The sequence below is a fragment of the Mytilus californianus genome, unplaced genomic scaffold (assembly GCF_021869535.1).
Source record: "Mytilus californianus isolate M0D057914Y unplaced genomic scaffold, xbMytCali1.0.p SCAF_2, whole genome shotgun sequence".
In the NCBI taxonomy this organism is placed as follows: Eukaryota; Metazoa; Mollusca; class Bivalvia; order Mytilida; family Mytilidae; genus Mytilus; species Mytilus californianus.
Window position 1 is genome coordinate 13,430,878 of NW_026262668.1, and position 25,855 is coordinate 13,456,732.

At 33.7% G+C, this 25,855-nt stretch overlaps 1 protein-coding gene across 2 annotated transcripts in view; it reads right to left on the reverse strand.

Moving 5' to 3' along the window:
- LOC127729280 (KAT8 regulatory NSL complex subunit 1-like) overlaps positions 1 to 25,650 on the reverse strand; it is a 39,269-nt gene extending 13,619 nt beyond the window's left edge. The window contains exons 1-3 of one of the 2 annotated variants that reach the window (XM_052237015.1): positions 23,816 to 25,650; positions 11,013 to 11,806; positions 368 to 467 (exon numbers count right to left, since the gene is read on the reverse strand). In XM_052237015.1, the coding sequence (XP_052092975.1) occupies positions 368 to 467; positions 11,013 to 11,806; positions 23,816 to 24,981 (2,060 nt within the window). In that variant the 5' untranslated portion in view covers positions 24,982 to 25,650. The remainder of the gene's footprint in view (positions 1 to 367; positions 468 to 11,012; positions 11,807 to 23,815) is intronic. The other variant, XM_052237013.1, reaches the window with a different exon arrangement.
- Between the last annotated feature and the right edge of the window lie 205 nt (positions 25,651 to 25,855).

Here is a 25,855-nt window from a genome sequence, read left to right on the forward strand (position 1 = left end):
TGATTTTTACCAAACTTGGACAGAAGCTTCTTACAATCAAAAGATAGTATCTAGAGGAAAATGTAAAAATTATCTTCTTTATCATTTGTTCATTCAATAAATTTATGTTTCAACTCTTTTATAATTCTCTAAGATTTGATTGCATACTGTATTCATTTTTTACAAGCATAATTTTTTTCATACATTTCAAACGTTTTATTTCATTAACTGTATATCTATTTTGTGCATTCCCCTATCATAATGAAGACATAAACAACAGCAGAAGTAGGCGAGACACTGGGTTCCGCGGACCCCTACAAATTTTTTATAATTGTAGGTTTGTTAGGTTGTGGTTTTCTGTTTTTTGTTCAATGTTCATCATTCTTACCTTTTTTCAGATGACAACATTTTAGCACTTTTACTAGAGGAAGCATTCTGCCAGTCTCCTTTCTTCAAATGTGACTCAAACCGGATTGATAATGGAATTTCTGTAAAATAAAATCCAGTAACAAAATGTAAATTTTAAGTGTATACTAGGAACATTCCTTTGATAATATAACAATGTAAACAATACCTTGCATTGTACAGCTGATGTTTTAAACTACACCTAGACAAAATCCTGAATGTGCCTCAAAGTGAGGACTACAATAACTAGAGACTCATCTTGGTCTATGTGCATATTCAACAAAGGACACTCTCCAACATTGTAGATGAAAATAGAATACATGACAAAATCATTTAAAGGCAATCACTCCTATAAAGAGTGACAGTCTACTAACTATATCGGCAAAATTTGACTTGTTAGTACATCTTGCCTTGCTGATCATTTTTGTGATTTAAAGTGTCTATTTATCTATTATAGTTTTATCATATAAGGCAAAATGCAAAAAAAATGGTAAAATCGTCATTGAAGGGCAATAACTCCAATAAGGAGTCATTGGACGATTTCCTCCATATTGTCTTAATTGTAGATCTTCTCTTGCTGTTTAAAGTTTCCCTCTATATATTATAGTTTTCTAGATAATAGGCAATAAAATGCTCCGCTGGGGCGCAGCTTGATACGACCGCAGAGGTCGAACCCTGAACAGTTAGGGCAAGTATGGACACAACATTCAAGCTTGATATAGCACTGAATTTGGATTGTAATTAAATATTTGACACAGCATAGGTTTCTGACACAGAATGAAAGTGGTCTAAGAACTTAAAATTTTTTAATTTACCTATTCAAACCATATCATTATTATTTGCTTTTATATATAAATAAAAAATAACCAATTTAAAATGGAAAATTCTAAAGACAAAAAAATGAAAAAAAAATCCCCCCCCCCCCCCCCAAATTTTTTGAACCCCCTTATGATTCATCACCCCCAAACTCAATCCCAGCCTTCCCTTTGTGGTATGGTACCTTGCAGTACAATTTCAGAGAGATCCATACACTTGAACGCAAGTTATTGTCTGGAAACTAGAAAAATGCTTGTTTTTTTGGCCCCAAATTCCTAAACGTTTAGGGCAATTACCCCCAAACTTAAACCCAGCTTTCCCTTTGTGATATGGAACCTTGCAGTACAATTTCATAAAGATCCATACACTTACACACAAGTTATAAATAAAAATTATTGTCCTGAAACTAGAAAAATGCTTTTTTTTTTGCCCTTTTATGGCCCCTAATTCCTAAAATTTTGAGGGAATTACCCCCAAAATCTATCTCAGCCTTCCCTTTGTGGTATAGTACCTTGCAGTACAATTTCAGAGAGATCCATACACTTGAACGCAAGTTATTGTCTGGAAACTAGAAAAATGCTTATTTTTAGCCCCTTTTTGGCCCCTTCTTCCTTAGCTTTTTGGTCAATTACCCCCAAACTCAATTCCAGCTTTCCCTTTGTGATATGGAACCTTGTAGTATAATTTCATAAAGATCCATACACTTACACACAAGTTATTGTCATGAAACTAGAAAAATGCTTGTTTTTTGCCCCTTTTTGGCCCCTAATTCCTAAAATTTGGAGGCAATTACCCCCAAAATCAATCCCAGCATTCCCTTTGTGATATGGAACCTTGTGATACAATGTCAGAGAGATCCATACACTTACACACAAATTATTGTCATGAAACTAGAAAAATGCTTGTTTTTTGCCCCCTTATTCCTAAAATTTGGAGGCAATTACCCCCAAAATAAATCCCAGCATTCCCTTTGTGATATGAACCTTGTGGTACAATGTCAGAGAGATCCATACACTTACACACAAGTTATGTCTGGAAGTTACAAAAATGCTAATTTTTGGCCCCTAATTCCTTAACTGTTGGTACCATAACCCCCAAAATCAATCCGCACCTTCCTTTTGTGGTAATGAACCTTATGGTAAAATTTCATTGAGATCCATTCACTTTAACTAAAGTTAGAGTGCGAAAACTAATGTGTCTTCGGACGACGACAACGTCATACCAATATACGACCACAAAATTTTTTTTGCGGTCGTATAAAAATGAAAAAAAAAGGTAAAATTTGTCATTTAAGGGCAATTACTCCTATAAGAAGTGGTCTAACTATTTTGAGGTATATGGACAATTGGTAGAGCTCAACATTCTGAACATTTTTGCTCCAGTCAGATTTTCTCCATTTATAACGGGTGTTCAAAATAGTAGACAAAACTTGCATTTTACCCCTATGTTCTATTTTAAGCCATGTCGGCCAGCTTGGTTGGGAGGCAGGGTCATCGGACACATTTTTTGAACTAGATACCCCAATGATGATTGTGGCCAAGTTTGGTTAAATTTGGCCAAGTAGTTTCAGATGAAGAATTTTGTAAAAGTTAACAGACGACGGACGCCAAGTAATGAGAAAAGCTCAGTTGCAGGTGAGCTAATAATAAGTGTAACAAAAATTCTTTTGTGCAATGATACTATTGATATTTTTGATGATTGACCGAGCTCGACTACATTTGTTCTGTTTTTGAAGAGCAGAGGACCAAGGATACAGATATAACTAACAACTATAAAGTTTCAAATGTTTGTCAAGAACTGAATTTCCAGGGAATTTCATAATGTGAAATGGATTTTTCACTCCCAGAAGACAATCACAAAGGTTTTTCAAAATTGCAGAAAATTTAAACTCACATGGTTACCTACAAATTTAACCGCATGTGTGAAATTGTCTCAGCATCCAAACATATTGAAGTATATTGGACAAACGAATTGAAGAAAATGTTGGTATTACTGTCTAACTGAAATAAATTACATTTATTAACCCTCCAGAGGGCTGGTCATTTATTAACCCACCAGAGCCTCCCATCGATTTTCCAACCCTCATTTTGGGTCCGAATTTGGGCCCCTATCCAAAAGAGAAATATGCTCTTTTTTTCCCAATTTTCAGCTCACAAATTCCCAATTGTATATAGACATTGTCACGAGAATTTGTTGGTGTCGTATCATGGTTTTATGTTCACAAATCTCTTGAATCTTGTTTGAAATTCATGCTGTTATTCCTCCTCAGAATGCAGGATTTTGCACCTAATTTTTCAAAATTTTGTTGGGGGGCAAACCCCCCTAGCAAGTTGCATACAGCTTGTGCCATGTGCCCTCCGTATAGACTAATATATTTTCCCTAAAGCCAACATTTCACGAACTTTTATTTCCAATTGCATGGGCCCCTTCCCCTAAACACTAGGAAAATCACTGCCTCCAGAGGGCTGGTCAATTCACAATTATTTGAATATTTGAAGTATATTTTTTGTATTTTTAAAAAGTAAGAATAAATATCTGCATGGTTAATGTACATGTTCCACCCTTTATCTCAGTTGCACACAAAAAATCAGTATTATCTTTGTAATTCAAACAACTAATCAAGACATTTTCTTCTTTATGCTCAACATCTTTTGCTATAGTTGGATATATATATAGGGTAGCCTTACACAGGACATAATGTGGCCCAATATCCTCTGCTGATATTTATAAAGGATTTCCTAATGGGTTTCCTAATATTTGGTGGGAACTGATGTAGACATTTGTTTTTCTATCATGCTTGAATAAAACAAGAGAAACTTCCTTATTTCTCAATATTGATAGAGTTGACATGACTGCATTGAATTTGGGCTATAAATAGAACAATGTTAAAGTTTACCTTTACCTGTAGCTATGCCCCAGTTATAATAACAGGTGAAATACAATGGTGACCTTGAGATGTGATATTGACTTCGTAAATCAATTAGAAACACATTCAAGTTAATGGTATTTGTAAAACCAGTTAGAAATTAATTAAGTAGTTTGATTTTTATGTAAAATACACAAAAATCTTGCTACACCTTTGATTAATTTGTGTGTGTTACATGTATGTTGTTTAATTTCAGATATTACAGATACAATGTAGAAGCATCTATTAAACTGTTTTCCACTATAAATGAACTAATGAATACTTCTATTGAATTCTACTATTTGTTCTCACAGCTTTCTACATTAAATGATCATGCATATGAATACAACAATACCTAGCATAAATTTTACTTATATCATGTTAGTCTTATTTTAAAAGATTACATTTTTACATTTAAATAAAATTGATAATGGAAATGGGGAATATGTCAAAGAGACAACAACCCCACCAAAGTTTATAATAACACGCTGCAGTTATTTCTGAATATATCGGTCAGACAGAGTGTCGGGTTTCTCTTTCCTGACAAAATAATCTTCTTTTACTTATTTCTGATAATAAATTTAACGAATCATTATAAAGTTCTAAAAAGAATTTTGCAAAATGGGACTTGCATGAACCTAAATTTGAGTATTCATTTTTATTTGTGGGGAAACCAATTTTCATAGATTTGGTGGGTAAAGGTGGACCACAAATTTAAATGTTCAATATAGGACAATTTTCTTTATGTTTGTATGCAGACTTTGGCAAAACACAAAACCAAATATCCACACAAAAAAAACTCAATCTATAGTAGTAAACTATATATACATGTACATATTGTATACAGATCTATTAAGTACAATATATTTAAATATTTATACCCTGCGATATTTATGTCTGTTCTTGCACTACTTCAGTTTTATTGGTATATTTCCAAACAGGATACTAACTCAAATGTAGTTGGATGTTTTGATATGTACAATTGTAAATCTTACTGTGCAAGAATCCCTTTTTAACTTTAGTGTTCATATCAATGTCTTTTTGTTCTCAGTTAATTATGTTACTAAAGTATATTGCACCATAAGTTGAAATTAGTTCAGCATTACTTTCTCTGTTCAAGACCTTCAGCTTTCATGAAGGTTTTTTTTAAATTGGTGAAAATTTCAAATTTGTTCAATTCCAAAATCTTCAAGCAAAGTCTTGAGGCCTGCTTGATTTTCATATTACAATTTCAGACAATAATCTTTCTTGTGAACAGAAATCAAGAGTTAAAAAAAAATTCATCATTTAACACAAGCTAAACAATTATGCAAGTTGCTGAACAAACGGAAGTTTTGTAGAATAATGCATAAGGCGTCCAAGGAAATTCTGTTATATAATTATTTCCTTATAAATTAAAATATCAAACCACAATTACAAATTGAAAATTGACATATAAGGAAAACATGAGAATGACCTTATAACACAGTAACCTTTATTAGATTCTTGTTTTAGTTACAATCATTTTTAAAGTGATCATGATTGTTAAGGTCTTTGGTTACAACTGGTTTATTTGATCATAAACATTTTTAGTTGAAGTAACAGGTTTTCAATGCACTATCTGGGTAATTGTAACAGGCCTGCAGTCCACATTGAATACATGTGACCAGCCAACGATCCGGTCAAGGTTACACACATGTACTGACTACTGTAGTATCACATTCATTACATTGTGTATTTAAGATAAATACAGGTAGCTATCTGAATCATTAATGGGTTTTTTAAACCAGTACACAACTTCAAAAAAAAATTTCTTCAGTACACAAAAAGATGCAAAAGTATATATATATGTACTATTGCCAAAGTAAAAACAAACATATTTAGTTTAGGGGTTCCTCCTGTAGAATAAACTGCTTCGCTTAGCGCAGCTAGAAACGCCCGCAGAGGTCCAACCCTGAACAGTTGGAGCAGAAATGGACACAATATTCAAGCTTGATTCAGGTCTGAATTTGGATTGGAATTAAATATTTGACATATTATAGGTTTCTGAATAAATGTATTCGAAGAACTTAAATTTGTTATATGAATTGAATTTATATTCAATTAAAGATTTCTTGCTGTTGTGCAATACTTAGTAAATCTGTTGTCAGACTATAAACAAATAAAGTTCAATTAATTCTCAATGCCATATTAGAAATTTATGAAAATAAAAAGGGAGCTTACATCAATAGATAAAAACAATTCACCAAAGTTTCATAAGAACTGGTGACAGCATTTTTGAGTTATTGTCCGAAAACTGGAAAATCACCCCTTTTTTAATGAATAAAACCCCATAACTCAGAAATGTAAAATGTAAAATTTATAAAATTCTAAAGGGAGTTTACATCAATACATACAAACAATTCACCAAAGTTTCATAAGAATTGCTGAAAGCATTTTTTGAGTTTTTGTCCGAAAACTGAAAAATCCCCCCTTTTTTTATGGATAAAACCCTGCAACTCGGAAACGTAAAATCTATAATTTATAAAAATCAAAAGGGAGCTCATGTCAAAAGATATAAACAATTCACCACAATTTCTTGCAAGTTGGTGAAAGCATTCTTGACTTATTGTCCGAAAACTGGAAAATCCCCCTTTTTTTAATGAATAAAACCCCATAACTCGGAAACGTAAAATCTAAATTTTATAAAAAACGAAAAGGAGCTCACGTCAATAGATATAAACAATTCACCAAAGTTTTATGCAAATTGGTTAAAGCATTCTTGAGTTAATGTCCGACATGTTGACGACGGACAGACGGACGGACAACGGTATACCATAATACGTCCCATAAACGGGCGTATAAAAATAACGTGGTGGTGAGGTAGGTTAATTTAGCAATTTTTTTTACCTGTAATTATGAATGATAAATGCTGATATAAAACTGGAGGACCATAGTACCTATAGCCTAAATTGAAATTCAGAGGTTGCACATTTTCACGAAATTAAACACTAGTGTACTGCCAAATTTCATAATTCATTTTAAAAATAGATGTGTATAGTGTCCACATGTGGACACAGATGATGCCCCCACTTGCATATTATATAGTTATAAAGGGACATAACTGATGCAGTAAAAGTGACGCTACCCAAACTTAAACTTGATCTGAGTTTTGTGGTAATAAGCATTGTGTGTAAGTCTCATAACATTTGGTTGAGGCTAACTTAACCCTTTCGCCGATGAGTCCCGGTTTACCGGGATTCACGCTTCAGACAGCTGACGATGAGTCCCGTTTTACCGGGATCGGAATACCTCTTTTATATTTCCCGCTCAAAACAGTGCAAACACGAGTTATCTTTCTTTGTTGAATACCCGGATGAAAGTGTAAACATGGCGCTTCCGTTTGTTGAAAACCGTGTCAAAATCAGAGGAAATTTACGGAATTTACGAGAATTTGAAATGAGGGAACATTATTTTTGGAAGAATTGAAGCCAAACTAGTATACTTTTTTGACATAAAATGTCGTTTTATGTACAAAACACTTGGAAAGGACATCGTTCAGTGTAAGGAATTTGTACAGCCTCATTCGACATTAAATTTTTTTTAAATTTTGCCATTTTGGGTTAAAAAATTACGATTTTGGGTCAAAGAGCAGAATTTTGAGAATTTCACCTAGATAATGCTGAAAATTTGAAAATTTGAATATTTTATGAAGAAAAAATTATCAAAACATGAACAAAACTGTGAACATGGTGTTAGTGAATGAAATAAATACACAAATAACTACAGACAAGTTTTTATTGACATTTATTATGAAGATCCCCCTCTTGAGTAATAGTAGCCAGGGAAACCATCGTCTCAGAGTAGCTTCTGTCTGGGCAGCTATCGGTGAAAGGGTTAAGTAGAGAACAGAAACTAAAAATTCAGCAATTTTTCTATTTGTAAACACGCATAACTCTAGAACGGTTGTGTATAAGTTTTATAACATTTGGTTGAGACAAACTAAAGTTAAAGATTGGAAACGACTACGGCGGGGGCATAAAAACCAATGAAGACATTAATCTCTTAATACACTTTACTACAAAATACCACAATTTAAATATTAATGAAATTTTTTGGAGTTAAAAAAAACTAAAAATTAAACTTAAATTCAAAATAAACTATGTTGACAGTTTGTCAATCAACAAGCCTGTTTCAGTTTAATGTTGATTTTTTTTGATAATTAATTATCAGAAATTTGCTGTGTTCTTCTCAGAAGGCCCTATCAAAATTCTACTGGCCTCAGGCCAGCGGACCAGTGCTTAAGTCGACCCCTGATATAATATGATCTGTTACCAATAGATAAATGGATCAGTCCCAAATACAAATGTAGATGCACACATAAGCCTAGGCAAAAAAGAATGAAAAATTCCCCTAGCTGCCTGTCTATTAAAATTTATAGCTGGAGCACTGACATGCCAAATGAGTACGAGTTGTCTTTCTAAGGAATCTAAAATGTGCCACAGGCCTCTACAATAACTTTTTTTTCAACTTGTCCAGTAGGACAAGTACAACCCAAAACTTACTTGTCCGAATGAAATTGGAACTTGTCCAAATCAAATCTTAATAAGTTGATCCAAGGAACAAAATGAATTAAAACAACAGAACAGAATTTGATTTATATCTTTTGAAATACTTTTCAAAAATATGAGTCGAGAACAACTGAATCTAGTCATGTCACAGGGCTTAGGTTCTAGTTTTCATCAATGCGAAAGTCTCATCAGACTCTGCACATGAGGCACCGTCTGATAGGCCTGTCAATGTACACTCATTGGATTTGTATCCTGGTTGTTTAAGTTGAAAAAAGATTATTCAAATGCAATCAATAAAAAAAAAGAAGATGATGTATGATTGCCAATGAGACAACTCTCTGCAAGAGACCAAATGACACAGAAATTAACAACTATAGGTCACCGTATTGCAAGTATTGTTTCTTTCTACATATGATCAAATATGATTTTGTGAATTTTATGGTAAATAATTTCTTCTTTTTTATTTAAAAAATATTTTTGTTAAAAAAATTACCGGTATGGTGTTTGTTATAAAGCAACAGAATAAGGTAGGAAAACAGAATAAGGTAGGAAAACAAGGTACTGATTTGTCTTGGTCCCGAAATGTCTCCTGCCTTTCCAAACTGTCTATTAATCATGTCTATTAAATATGTCTCCTACGGTGCCAAACTGTCTATTAAACTTAGGAGGAATCATTTCCCAGCTGGTGAAGAACTGTCTTGTAAAGTTACCTTTTCTACAAAGCGCACTGATTCGGATCAGTAAAACTGGTTTCCGAAATATAGTATGCCTTTTACCTATTAAAAAGTATCTGACAAAGATCCAGTTTAAAATTATCGGTTTGCAAGTAAACATGTCAAATTAATACTTGTTTTTATCTTCTTTTCTTGTTTTTTGTTTATAATTACTTTGTTCATCAAAGTTGGATTAAATTTATTTTCTGCAGAATAATTTTACTTGTCCCGTCGGACAAGCTTGATCTAGCTTTTACTTGTCCGACCTTTTTTTCCTCTGGTACCGGACAATCGGACAAGCGTTATTGTCGAGGCCTGTGTCATTGTATTTAAATAAGCATTGGGTTTACTAATAAACTGTGGATTCATTTATTTTTCGTTGATAGCAATTTGTGTGGATCGGTGGGAAATTGAATTTTTTTGGATATTTAATTTTATGGTTTTGTCAATGTTTGCATACAATCTTATACATGCAGGCATTTGTACTTCTTTGAACATTAAAATTCATGGTTTACCTAAATATCAACGTTATATCCCACCAATATTATTAATGAATCCACAGTATACTGAATTTCTAATTGACTAGTCACAAAATCAATTTTATTGAACAAAAGATGACATAAAGAGCTTCAGGAGAAAAACAGAGAAAAAGGTCATTACAGTCACATTTTTTTTTACTAATTTTGGTTAGATATAGAGTAAAATTGAAGATTTTCACAGGTTTTAATCAAGAAATTGTGTTAACTAACAATTGTCAAATTTGAGTATTTTTCCAAGTCAGTTGCATTTAAGCAAACAATACTTCTATTTTGGCCCTAATTATAGCTACCATATACATGTATATGCATCCAAATAAGTCCAGGTGTTTTTCCTCTCTCAATTTTAGTTTCAAATGCTTTGCACTAAATCCGTTTTTAATTTTTAACATTTAGGTGGACTAGACCAACAAAAAGCAAATACATGTAGCTTTAAGATCAAAAGTTCTTCATTTAGTTGCTACAAAGTTAAAACTTCCTGAATATATTCATGTATTAAATGTGTTTTGGTTGTATAGTCATGTACTTGTAATACAATTGAATACTACCATACATATGTGATGTATTCACTTTTCACATTTGCATGATAGATGTACATGTATTATTAGTGGTTTACTATTTTATTCCTTTTTGACTTTTCTATCATAGTAATTAAATGTACAATTTGTCAAACACATGTAATTTACCTGAGATACATCATATATACATTTGTACAAAAATGTACATGTACCAACATTTACAATGTACCTGTAAGCTATTTAATTTTAACATAAAAATGCAATCAGCACCCCCTTTGCCCTTGACTGGTGATTTGATAAATACCAAGTGTATTAATCAAGCAGCAGGTGGTCTTATGATGGACATAAAGGACCATCAAGGTGGACATTGTTTTTATGGGCACCATGCATTATCAGAGTATGGTTGTACTGTACATGATGCAGCTAAAAATAACTCTTGGAGGTGAAATTACACACTGACTGCTGGTGAATATGGAAGACTTACGTAGAATTATCTCAATAGTAATATTTGTCAGGGTGGTTTAACTCTAAATCACCCTCATTCACCTTGATTCAACCAACCCCAACAAGAATGATTTTTCAGTGTACTGTAACAAGTGTGCATAGCTCACCTTGATTGAAAGACAACACAGGATGAAAGGCTGGATCAAGAATGGCAACTCTATCCTGCAGTGGGAAACTATCTACATCTATCCTTTGTACATTATTGTAACGTCCTCCACACATTGGACATGATGAGATTGGAGGATAACACTGACATTTCACAGTTGAAAGACGAGCAGCTTTCCTACTAACATTGTGTAGTCCAGCTGTTCGTAACAGTTTACGTTTCCTATAACTACGCACAGGACGGCAACGCGATGCCTGACATGTAATGTCATGATTGATGGGAGATGAATGTGGCGTAACATCGCCGTCACCACCTGGTCCTATTGTGACATTCTGACCATCTCTGTGACTAGTACCTATCACTCCATTCAAATGTTTAGCCTGTGAAGTTGGTGTTAATTTTGTATCTCCTGCCATCACAGACGTACTCTGAGCAGGTGATACTGTTCCCAGAGACTGAGTCAACTTTGAAGCTTGTCGATTAACATTCATCATTAAATTAGATATATTACACGGGGATGCCAAAGCTTCATTTTTGCGTTCTAGATTTGCTATTTTTTGTTCCAGTGGTGACAACTTTTGTCCTGCTCTGTTCTGACGGATTCGCCATAACAAATCTTCAGGAGAAGGCTGTTCTCCTAGAAGAACTGGTCCTTTTGTATGTCGAATTTGTTTATAGATTTCACTTTGTTGTCGAATTCGATATTCTAGATCAGAAACTTGAGCTTGTAACCACGTCCACCGTGAAGCCACATTAGCTCTCTCTGAGGCCCATTTCCATTCTGCTCGACGGTGTCTGAAAAAGTAAAGTAATTTCTAAATACCAATATCCATAACTGTCTGCTATTAAACATGTAATTCCAACCCTGTTTAGTATTCTTTTAGAACAAACATTGATTTCTTCTATATCCTGCAAAGAATACAAAATAGCTAATATTCTTTTAATGATTAATCAAAACATACATGTAAATGCATGCAGATTAAGTTGCAATTTTTAATTGACCTAAAAACAACTACTGCTATGAAAGTGTATAATCAATCTTAAAATCTTCAAAATTTAGTCAAATAGAAATGTACAGTGTACTTGGTATACGTATTTAAGAGTAGAAGTTAAGAAAAGGAGATTCTACAGCTATCTTAACCCAAATAATTCAGTCCCACTAAGTGATCTACTCTCCCACTCACGAGGGCTGACCTCTTTAAACGATAGAAATGTGTCACAAAATCAGGATTTTGACTTCTGCTCTCTGTACGAGCAATAATAGTTTAATATTATCCAGATAGGTAAATCCCGAGCTAATTCCAAATGATTAATTGACAATTTTTCATTGATGAGGCTTTCAGGCGTTAATGTACTTGTAGCTGTAATGTCATAGAGCAGCAGAATATAATGACCAAATTATTTGGGTTACAGCTACAGTCTTCACGATACACTTTTGCATACACAGACTAGACACTTATTTTTTGGGAAATTTTTAAATAGATTGTATTGGCATGTTCATGTATATGTATAGTAGCTGAAATTCTTACAGGCCTTATACTGGAATGGTTGGTCCGCTGCTGAGCCTGAAGACTATCTATTCAAAGTAGTCACTTTCAAGTCTGATACTCTGCATATTTGTAAAATATCTTAATCAAGTGATTATCAATAAATGGAGAATGTGTCCATGGGACACAAATGATGCCCTGGCTTGCATACAACTTTATAAAGGGACATAACTCAAGAATGGTAAATGTGACGCTACCCAAATTCATACTTGATCTGAATTTTGTGGTACTAAGCATTGTGTATAAGTTTCATAACATTTGGTCGAAGCAAACTTAAGTTAAAGAACAGAAACGAAAAATTCAGCAATTTTTCCATTTGTAAAGGGGCATAACTCTAGAACAGTTAAAGTGAAGCCACCAAAATGCAAACTTAATCTGTGTTTTGTGGTAATAAGCATTGTGTATAAGTTTCATAACATTTGGTTGAGGCAAACTAAAGTTAGAGAACAGAAACCAATTTGTGGGACGTACAGACATACAGACGGACAAGGGTAAAACTTAATGCCCTCTCCGCTACGGTGGGGGCATAAAAAGTTGGAGAAAACTAACTACTGAGGGAAATCCAGAATATTCTAAGTGAGATCTACAAAATTCTTAATGAAATGTACAAAATTTGTCCAACAAGTACAGAAACATGTACTAAAATCATTGATGAATCATAATTGCATGTACTTAAATTAACTGCAGTGCACCTGTGTGTACATTTATTATACTTTCATTATTTGACTTTGTCATACTGTACATACATGTAGCAAATTTCTAGACATAAAAAAACACTTGTGTAATGAAAATGAAAAAGTTAAAAATGAGTACACTTCACATCAATATAAGCAAATAAATGAACATAATTCAAATAATTCTGCTTCTATTTGTACATATACATGTACCATTGCAATATAAAAATAATAAGAAGATGTGGTATGATTGCCAATGAGAAAACTCTCCACAAGAGACCAAATATGACAGAAATTACCATTGCAAGTTCATTCAAATGTAAAACAGAAAGGATCATGACCTCATAATAATTTAAAAAAAAAAAAACCAACATAGTTTTATTTGAATTGCATAGAAAATAAATGAAGAATGTGTCCATGGGACTCAGTCTCACTCAGATGATGTCATATAACGCTTGCATATAATGTTATAAAGAGACATAACTCAAGAATGGTAAAAGTGATGCAACCCAAATTCGAACTTGATCTGTGTTTTGAGGTTATTGGCATTGTGTACAATTTTCTTAATTTTGGTTGAGGCAAACTAATTATAAAGTCAGAGAACAGAAACTATTTTTTGGGACGTACAAACGGACAAGGGTAACACTAAGTGCCCCCTCTGGCACGGCGGGGGCATTAAAATTGAAGGTGACAAAATGAAATACTTATTGCAAAACACAAGCATAATCAACTGTTCAGTGTAAATCATCCCTTCATTAGGTTTTTTTTTGGCATTTAAATACAATATCAAATTTGTTTTAAATAAAACTTGATAATTCATTACTATGTTTACAATTATTATTTATATATATTATAATATATACCATAAATATTCATGAATAGATTTCATGAAGACTACTTATGCAACAGGATGATAAGCAATAAATATAATGAAAGAACCTTAGTGAGCACGCTCACATACATTGTCATTGGAGAAATAAAATAAGTGTAAGAAAAAAAAATTGTATCAGAGAAAATAAAATGCTCCGCAGGGCGCAGCTTGATACAACCGTAGAGGTCGAACCCTGAACAGTTGGGGCAAGTATGGACACAACATTCAAGCTTGAAACAGCTCTGAATTTTGATTGTGATTAAATATTTGACACAGCATAGGTTTCTGACACAGAATGAATGTGGTCTAAGAGCTTAAAAATTTTAAATTGGACATTCACCTATTATGGTCCAATATCCAAAATCTAAATACATGGTTAGATTCAGCATATCAAAGAACCCCAAGAATTCAATTTTTGATGAAATCAAACAAAGTTTAATTTTGGACCCTTTTGATCTCAATGTGGACAAAGTTGATAATGGGGCCCAAAAATCAAAAATCTAAATACATGGTTAGATTCAGCATATCAAAGAACCCCATATATTCAATTTTTGTTGAAATCAAACAAAGTTTAATTTTGGACCCCGATTTGGACCAACTTGAAAACTGGGCCCATAATCAAAAATCTAAATACATGTTTAGATTCAGCATATCAAAGAACCCTAAGAATTCAATTAATGAATTTTTGTTAAAATCAAACTAAGTTTAATTTTGGACCCTTTGGACCTTAATGTAGACCAATTTGAAAACAGAACCAAAAATTAAGAATCTAAATACACGGTTAGATTCGGCATATCAAAGAACCCAAATAATTCAATTTTTGATGAAATCAAACAAAGTTTAGTTTTGGACCCTTTGGACCTCAATGTGGACCAATTTATAAACGGGGCCCGAAATCCAAAAACTTAATAAATGGTTAGAATCAGCATATTAAAGAACCCCAAGAATTCAAGAATAAAACCCCATTGAAATTGGTCAAGAAATAAGCAATTTATACGAAGTATCTTCTTTTGCACAATACTGTGCAATTGAATATTTCTTGCTATTGCGCAATACTGTACAATTGACAATTTCTTGCTATTGCGCAATATTGTGCTATTGGATATTTCTTGCTATTGCACAATACTGTGCAATTGAAGATTTCTTGCTATTGAGCAATACTGTGCAATTGAAGATTTCTTGCTATTGTGCAATTGAAAATTTCCTGCTATTGCACAATACTTATTATATAATAATTTACACATCCTGTTTGGTGTGTATCTCCTATCATATCATTATTATTTGCTTTTGAATATAAAACAGAAATAACCAACTTAAAATGTAAAATTTTAAAATAAAAAAAAAAGGAAAAAAAAAAAAAATCCCCCCCCCCCAAATTTTTTCAATCCCCTTATGATTCATCACCCCCAAACTCAATCCCAGCCTTCCCTTTGTGGTATGGTACCTTGCAGTACAATTTCAGAGAGATCCATACACTTGAACACAAGTTATTGTCTGGAAACTAGAAAAATGCTTATTTTTGGCCCCTTATTCCTAAACGTTTTGGGCAATTACCCCCAAACTCAATTCCAGCTTTCACTTTGTGATATAGAACCTTGTAGTACAATTTCAGAAAGATACAGACACTAACACACAAGTTATGTCTGGAAGTTACAAAAATCCTTATTTTTGGCCCCTAATTCCTTAACTGTTGGTACCATAACCCCCAAAATCAATCCCAACCTTCCTTTTGTGGTATTGAACCTTATGGTAAAATTTCATAGAGATCCATTCACTTAAACTAAAGTTAGAGTGTGAAAACCAATGTGTCTTCGGACGACGCCAACGTCATACCAATATACGACTTTTGCGGTCGTATAAAAATTGAATCATAATTTCCTGTCAATATGCACATCTACATAGTATGTCCTTATTATCTGAAAAGGTTTCATGAAATTCTGTTGTGTGGTTTGAGAGGAGTTGCGATGACAAAAGGTTGCAGTAGTATATTGGGCAAATAAGTTCAAAGGGGCGTAACTCCTGGAAAAAAAAATTGAATCGTAATTTCCTGTCGATATGCACATCTACGTAGTATGTCCTTATTATCTGAAAAGGTTTCATGAAATTCTGTTGTGTGGTTTGAGAGGAGTTGCGATGACAAACTTGCAGTAGAACATTAAAGTAAATAAGTTCAAAAGGGCGTAACTCCTGTAAAAGAATTGAATCGTAATTTCCTGTCGATATGCACAACTACATAGTATGTCCTTATTATCTAAAAAGGTTTCGTGAAATTCTATTGTGTGGTTTGAGAGGAGTTGTGATGACAAGAAACAGGACTGACGGACGGACGGGTCAAAAACATTATACCCACCGCAACTCGTTGCGTGGGGTATAATTAATAAATTGAAATGAGATCTACATGTAAATGTACTTCTAAGGATTGCCACTAATCATTTCCACTTTCCTCTGTACAAATATTTGCCAATGAAAAATGTACTAAATGTATCTTGATGTTCAGGCACACCACAAATAGGAACCAGCAGCGTCAGACCACAAATTCAAATCCATATCTATTCAACCAAATTTTTCAATTTTCACAGCTTTCTATTTATTCTATCTTAAGTTTAACTTCATAGAAACCAGGTATATCCTGAATTATACATATACCACCTTTCTATATAAGTTTCAACCAATGTTAAAAGTCATGTAGTGAAACAGGACCGTTTGCAAGACAACTACATGTACAGGTACTACTAAAAGTAACCCCTGGTTTTCTGGAAACCTTAAGTAAGTACACAAGAGTGCACACGCTGAAATGTCTCGCCTGCTTTACTAATCATTGATATTATGTTGATAGTCCTAAATATAAAGCTTTATTACAACTGTCACATAAACTTAACATTAACCAAGTAAACTAATCATTGACCAACGAACCATGAAAATGAGGTCAAGGTCAGATGAACCATGCTAGGCAGGCATGTACAGCTAACAATTCTTCCATACAACAAATATAGTTGACCTATTGCTTATAGTTTAAGAAAAACAGACCAAAACACAAAAACTTAACACTGAGCAATGAACCTTGAAAATGAGGTCAAGGTCAAATAAAACCTGCGTGACTGACATATAGATCATAAAATATTTCCATACACCAAATATAGTTGAACTATTGCATATAGTATTAGAAAAAAAGACCAAAACTCAAAAACTTAACTTTGACCACTGAACAAGGTTGGGCGGTAAATACCACCCCCGGTATTTACCAGTGGTATTTACCGGTATTTACCGTCCCGGTCAATACTCCTCAAGTGGTCAATACTGGCAAATACTGGACAATTGAAATTTTCATTGTTCTTTTGACAGATTTTACTATCAATGTTAGTTAAATCTTAGTTGATAGGGGAAATTATTTTAATTTTATTCATATGGCATGATTCAGTTTATAAAAAGGATTGATATTGGTATGTTTTATCAACTATTAGTATGAATAATGACTTATTCAGTTCTTATGGGTAATGATATAACATAGTTTAGGTATGAATATAAAATTGCTATATCAGTTATTTCAACATGTATAAAATATATATATTTTTTTCTTGAAAAGGTATGATTTTAACAGGTAAATAGAATTAAAGGTGACTAGATTATCAGGGCATTACCTATTAAATGGCAAGCAGGTGTCAAAAGTTTATTCAATATTACAACTGCCCCCCTAATAAATGTTGACATAACAGGAAAAAAGTCATAAAAGTTATTTTTGAAGACTGTTTAAAACAATTATTTTATTCCTGACTATTCAACTGTATGATAAATATCTTCTAAAACTAAATCATGTAAATACAGAAAATGGAAATTTTGAAGGATCTATACTTTGGCTGCTGTTTTTCTTTTTCTTTAATTTATTCTAATAATCACTGTCCATGATGTGTTCATTTATAATTTCAATTTATATAAGAAAAGATAACATTAAAAAAGTCTAATTTTGACTTGAAAACTTTCATATTTTCATGACTAACAGTAATTGAATGTACATGATGTAGGGCTAAATATCACAGGACAGAAAGTCACAATGCAATTTTGAAAGAACTATTTCTTTGATTAAGAAAAGACTAATTTATAAGACATTGTTTTATTACATTTGCTGAAATTACTGTTAAGAAAACAAGCTGTCATACTTTTTCATGACTGGCTTCATGGTACCAAGAAATATCCTTTGTAGGATTAATATTTAATAAATCTTCATTTAACCATGTTTATTATCAATCTCATAAACATTACAATGAATTCATTCCAAGGATTTTCCCTTACATATTCAAAAACTTGTTAACTAATTAATCGTGAGTTTTTGTCCTTTACAATTTGTCCATTTACCCTGTAGTTGACCAGGTAGGGACTGTATTTAATAGTAATATCTTATCAAAATTTCAATTGACCAGTATTTGCCAGTATTGACCAGTATTTGCCAGTATTTCCCGGTATTTACCGCTGGCCTGGTCAATACTAGTATTGACCGCTTTTTTGCCAACCTTGCCACTGAACCATGAAAATGAGGTCAAGGTCAGATGACACCTGCCAGCTAGACATGTACACCTTACAATCATTCCATACACCAAATATAGTAGACCTATTGCATGCAGTATTAGAAAAAAAGACCAAAACTCAAAAACTTAACTTTGACCACTGAACCATGAAAATGAGGTCAAGGTCAGATGACACCTGCCAGCTAGACATGTACACCTTACAATCATTCCATACACCAAATATAGTAGACCTATTGCATACAGTATAAGAAAAACAGACCAAAACACAAAAACTTAACTATAACCACTGAACCATGAAAATGAGGTCAAGGTCAGATGGCACCTGCCAGTTGGACATGTACACCTTACAGTCCTTCCATACACCGAATATACTAGACCTATTGCTTCTAGTATCTGAGATATGGACTTGACCATGAAAACTTAACCTTGTTCACTGATCCATGAAATGAGGTCGAGGTCAAGTGAAAACTGTCTGATGGGCATGAGGACCTTGCAAGGTACGCACATACCAACTATAGTTATCCTATTACTTATAATAAGAGAGAATTTAACATTACAAAAAATCTGAACTTTTTTTTCAAGTAGTCACTGAACCATGAAAATGAGGTCAAGGACATTGGACATGTGACTGACGGAAACTTCGTAACATGAGGCATCCATATACAAAGTATGAAGCATCCAGACCTTCCACCTTCTAAAATATAAAGCTTTTAAGAAGTTAGCTAACGCCGCCGCCGCCATAGCCGCCGCCGGATCACTCTCCCTATGTCGAGTTTTCTGCGACAAAAGTCGCAGGCTCGACAAAAACGTACATGTATACTATGGAGTGCATTAATCCTCAATTTTTAATGCATACTCATTCACAAGTAAATTTTGACTCAAAATGGTCTAAATATATATTTCCCTTTCACCAAAAGTTTCATTTCTGCAAATTTGTTGGTTAGTTAAGTTTAAGTAAACAATGACATCAAAAGCATTATTTTTTTTTTCTACTTGTGGTATTGAACAGACCAGAGCATATAACAGCCCATGGCCACCAATGACAAGAGTTTGTGATCTTTTTTTCCATTATGGTCCTTGAAGAAAATCAGCTGGTCCTCACTATTATCTCTTTTGCAAATACCAAAATAGTCGGTCCTTTTCAAAATTTTGGTGGTCAAATCCCTTGGACCACTACTTTTCCCAAACTCTACAATAGGTCTTCAACCTTAGAGAAAATCCTGCGCCCAGAAGCACATTTTGAATGAAACGTGGAAGCAATTCATACCAAAAATGTTTGCACTATCAATGCTTTTACAATCCTATTAAATTATAAAAAGAAGCATTCAATTCTTATATTACATTTTTATGCTTTAAATTAAGAGATATCAAGCTTTTTGTTTGTTTCTTCTATGCATTGTTTTAACACTGTTACCGATAGCATTCATGTGCAGTCATACATGTAGCTGTCATGATAAAAGTGCGGAAAACTGATTATTTGAGTGAATTTTTTCCAAGTCCCAGAACCACAACTCTGCACAAAATCATCAGACCGGAACAAAATTCGAACTTGATCTGTAACTTGTCCTGATGAAACAATACACCAATATAAAATAAATATCTTCAAGGACTAAGAAAAAAAGTGTGGAAAACTGATTTGCCGGACTGACAGACAGACTGCAAACCTAAAGTCCCCTTCGACTTAGACGGTAGGGGCCTAAAAAATTCTCAATGTCATATTAGAAATTTATGAAAAACTAAAGGGAGGTTATCTGAATAGATATAAACCAGTCACCAAAGTTTCATGAAAAACTGTTCAAAGCACTTTAAAGAAATTGTCAGAAAACTGGAAAATCACCCTTTTTTATGAATAAAATCCCATACAATGTAACTCAGAAAAGTAAAATCTAAAATTTATAAAAATGGAAAGGGAGCTAATTAGGTCAATAGATATAAAGAATTCACTGAAGTTTCATGCAAATTGGTCAAAGCGTTTTTGAGTTATTGTCTGACATGTTAATGACAGAGAGACAACGGTATACCATAATACATCCCGTAAACGGGCGTATAAAAATAAAACTGAATGTTGTTATTAGACCAAAAAAAAATATATAGATATAGGAAGATGTGGTATGATGCCAATGAGACAACTCTCCATCTATATCTTTTTTTAGGGTTATCCGAATGTCCCTAAATTGAAATCCATAAACATGATAAATAGTCAACCCTAACCCATTTCATTTCCATTGTAATTGTAAAGGGTAGGATTAACTGAACTTGTCTCCAAGTGTAGTTATAGACATTTAAGAGATAACTGTATTGTATTTGAAGGTTTGCAGACATCTTTCGGTAGTTTTACTGTCGCAAATTTAGTTTACCTGGCGACGCGTACCCAAGACAGGTAAACAGGTATTTGCGACAGTAAAACTACAGATGGACGTCCACAAAGCTTCAAATACAATACAGTTATCTCTATTCTAATGCAAAACAAGTACATAATTCGATTTCAATCATTATTTCAGTGTGAAATTTTCATTAAAGAAAATTCCGCGAAAAGATGTTATCTTCTTTGGCCCTTAAACTAGGTGACATCATAGGTATGATTCCGGCGTCAAACGTAAACACTGTGCGTTTTCTGGCTTCTTGACCGCTTCAGAATGTAAAAAAATTTGATAAAAAGAAGATTTCTAGGTGCAACATGTGAGTTTTTTGCTTATTATTGTAGAAATTACATGTCAATACATTCCGCAATTCAAAATGTCGGCTTCCTTAGTTACAGACAAGGAGATAGAGAATTTTACGCTTACTGTCATCCAATCAGAACCATTGATACAAAATAATTGCATTAGAATTCAATGTTCACTATCGTGCTTTTGATAGCTGTTTTAAGGACACTGGCGACTAGTGTGATAAAAAATCACTTTGCTGTCATTTTCTTTCCAACAAAAAACAAGGGAAATAATCCAAACATTAATAAAATGCTTCGCTGAGCGCAGCCTGATACGACCGCAGAGGTCGAACCCTGAACAGTTGGGGCAAGTTTGGACACAATATTCAAGCTTAATACTGTCTGAATTTGGATTGTGATCAATTTTTTAACTTAATATAGGTTTCTGACACAAAATAGATCAGGTCAAAGATCTTAAAAATCTATTGCGCAATAGAAAATTTCTTCTAGAAACTTTTCAAAACATTTGAAATATGAACCACCCAAAAAAATTGGGAGAAAAAAAAACAAACCCCGCCTTGGAATAAATACCCCCAAACTCAATCCCAGCCTTCTCTTTGTAGTATGGAACCTTGTAATACAATTTTAGAGAGATCCATACACTTAAACACAAGTTATTGTCTGGAAACTACAAAAATGCTTGTTTTTGGCCGCTTTTTAAAAAAGACCCCCCCAATTCCTTTACTGTTGGTACCATAACCCCCAAAATCAATCCCAACCTTCTTTTTGTGGTATTGGACCTTCTTGTAAAATTTCATAGAGATCCATTCACTATAATTATCCGGAAACCAAATGTGTCTTCGGGCGATGACGACAACATCATAGCATTATACGAACCCAAAAAAATGTTTGTGGTCGTATAAAAATACGGGTTAGTTTGGCCCATGGACAACTCGTACCAGACAACTCAAAATCATGTTGCAAAAAAAAAAAAAACGAAGAAAACAACCTACCTACAAAAAATGTACCGTGTTTTTTAGAATGATGTAACCCTTAACAGACATATATTTATTTTTGGCCTTACAGAGAATGGGTGTTTGTGCCTTGGTATTATTAAGACTGAACAAGATACTATTGTCTATCCAGGGTTCTCACTAAGGTGAGTCCATGAGTCCTGGACTCATGAAAATTTGTCTGGACTCATCATTTCCAAAACTGAGGAGTCCAAAGATGCAAGAAGAGTGTCAAATGTTGTATCAACTGAGAATATATATCATCATTTAATAACCAAAGTTTAAATATAATCTAAACTTGGAGCCATTTCCTTGCTCTGTTTTGTCATGGAAATTGAATTAATAAATTATGTAGCAATAAAGTTTCATCTTCACACTGTTGGACTTGCCATGGCCAAAAATGATGAGTCCCTGGACTCGCCTTCAAAAATCCTTAGTGAGACCCCTGCAATCATTGATTTAAATTTTGTTATTGAGTTTCAGGAGAGTTAGAGCATGAATAGCATACATGTAACTGTCAATCCCATTATAGAAAACAGATACATGTATCATGAGAAGGTATGGCTTAAACATACATGTTCAATATGTTAATGAGATTATCAGCTTCTAATGCTAATAAATGTTCTGGGAACTCCAAATTCTATTATTAGACAACTGATGTCACCAAGTACAAGGTGACTTTTAACTAAAAATATTTATCCAACATAAATTTACACATGAAATAAAGATGGTTTGAAGATTGCTTTTCAAAACAATTGAACTATATTAAGGGCATACATGTATGTTACAGAAACGAGAGCAGATAATAATGCATCCAATTTTTTAGTGTTGTTTTTCACAAAGTTGCTAATGATAATAATCTAAAACCTGTGGAAAAATCACTTGCATCATCAAATCATTTAGTTAATTAGAAAGTTTTTGCAAAGTAAAACGAACATTTTGTATTTCAGCACACAAAATCTACTGCAGGGGCATAATATTCGAGGCAAATGAAGACTGTTCACTTTTCCATTATTAATAAATTTGCCAGTAATTCTTATTAGAAAATTGCATGTTTTGGTTGGTTTCTGTCATGTGATATCAGGAGTTGCAAATCAATACAAGAACAAAAATGTGTGACAACCACAAATGATACTTTCTTAATGTATAGATTTCAATATGACTTAAAGAGTTACTTCCCTTGGCTGCCATATGCATTTTTAGGGGGGTAAATGGTTGATTTTGGTTTTTGACGAACCAAACTGAAAGACGAAGTACTAACAAGTCTGATAAAAGATCCTAACTAGATCATAGGGATAAATCAAGCAAGATTAAAAAGAAATCAAAATCACCTTATTGGTCAGTTGATTATAAGGAATGAATTTGGCTGATTTATGAAGGAATTTGTGTATGTAGATCATAAGATGTCCAACATGGAAACAAAAGGGCAGTTCCTCTTGTTCAAATTGTGTCAATTGAAACCTTCATGTACATGTACCTATAAAAACTAAGGCAATATAGAACTGCAAACCAACAAAATAATTGATACTTACAACAGTGTTGATTTGGATTTCTTGCAAGTAGGGTCATCTTCATCACAACTTTCACCACCAGAGCTACTCTCTGTAACATCAGAATCACAACAACTCTGTGCATGATGAATACTGTTTGACAACAGTCCAGATACTCTTATAGATTCTTCTGCTGTCAGCTTATCGATTGTCAAAACGCCAGTTGGTCCACTGTCTGACTTAGAATTGAGGTAACGCTGACTCAGCGATAAAGATGACTGACTGGACTGTAGTCTTCTTACTAAATTCACTAGTGCTGCCGTTGATAAACTTTTTACATCATCACTATTGAACAGTTCAGTCTTAATTTCGTTTAAATTATTTGATGTTGAACTCTTAATTGATTTTGCAACTGTCTGTAGGTTTTTATGCTGAAAGCCAACAAAATTTCTGAGTTGAGAATGCAAGTGCGATTCAACCCCTCTACTTTGTAGTCTTCTTAATCGCCTTAATAAATGTTGAGTTCTGCGTTCTAAAGTATGTTGCTTCTTTTTAACCTCCTCTTTCAAATTTGAATCAATAGGACTTTGAATGTCCGTGTCCATATCCATGTTGGACACTTCTGTAGTGCTAACAGCATCCACTTCAGAACTGGAAGCAACCATTTTGTCTATTGTTTTGTTTTTATGTTCAGAATTCGCAAAAATATTTTCTTCACTGACTGGAATCTTGCTGTCAACACTTTTAACTGTTGAATCAAGTTTTGGTCCGTTATCACTTTTCAATTTTGTTTCAATATCTTCATTGCCATTAACATGATTTGTTTGGTTCATGTTTTCACAATCAATTAATGAATGGTTACCGTTGAGAAACGGTTTAGGTAGACTTTCTTTTGTTGTAACTGTGTTGTCAGAATCTTCAAACTTGAATTTGATTTCTTGGCAACCAATGCTTTTGAATAAACCTTGCTGTTGCAACTTTTTAAGCTCTCCAATAGTAACATGGGAGGTCAGCCCACTGAGGGGCTTTGCTCTATGTGGCTGATTATTCTTTCCGTTTGCTATACCAGCAATGGATGGCACATGTAACTCTGGGCTCACTGGTGGGGAGGATTGAGATATTTTGATACAGGACTGAGTGGCTGCCTCAGTTAGCGCAGGTGCCATAACGGCCATGCAACATACTCTCAAAGAGAGAGGCACAGACATGCACGAGGGTTTGGCTGACGTAACATCATAGATATTGCAGAATCTCACCTGTTAACATTTAATTCTAGTGTTGACAACTTTAGAGTACAGAAAGTACGATTCAGTGACACCTCAGACGCAAGCCCGACGCGCCCGTTTGTCCTTAAACTTGGCTCGTAGCACGTGACTCTTCAATCCCCAAATACCACTCTGTGTAAATCAAAACAATGTTAAAACAAAGCAATGTCAATAGGTCACCTGTATTGAATGGCTATGCAATGTCATTTATCTAGGAACTGTCACATAAGACAAAACTAAACGATGAATAAATGTCCAATGTTTCTTCAATATTATCAACATAAATCGTAACACACAAACCACGTGATTCCTCCACGTCCTTTATGCACACATGCATGAATTTTAATGTCCGACCATTTTTCCGTTGCAAAATCGTACCTTTTTCGAGCTCATTTTTTCTGAAAATTATGAGCAACTGGAAGATAATTAATTAAGGAATAATTTGATATATAGCACCTAAAAGATCACGTTACCATTCCTGTGAAATATGAGGTTTTATGGTCCGCCCATTGATTGTTTTAAACCACAGTAATGGCGTACACTTTACACAAGGGCCATCACACAACAAAAATGCGGGCTAACTAGCCTCGATTCTATTTACAATTACGCATATCCCCCTCTCAGGTCTATTTTGTGATTGGTCAAAGCTCTGTCGGGTGATGGGTAAATTCAATGAACACACTCCCTACAATATGCTTATTCAGGACAATATATTTTGACAACTAAAGCATGCAAATGTTGGTTATTTTAAAGCAATTGTATTAAAAGTATATTTTAATAACTAAAAATCAATTTTACTTTCCTTGATTGAAATGAT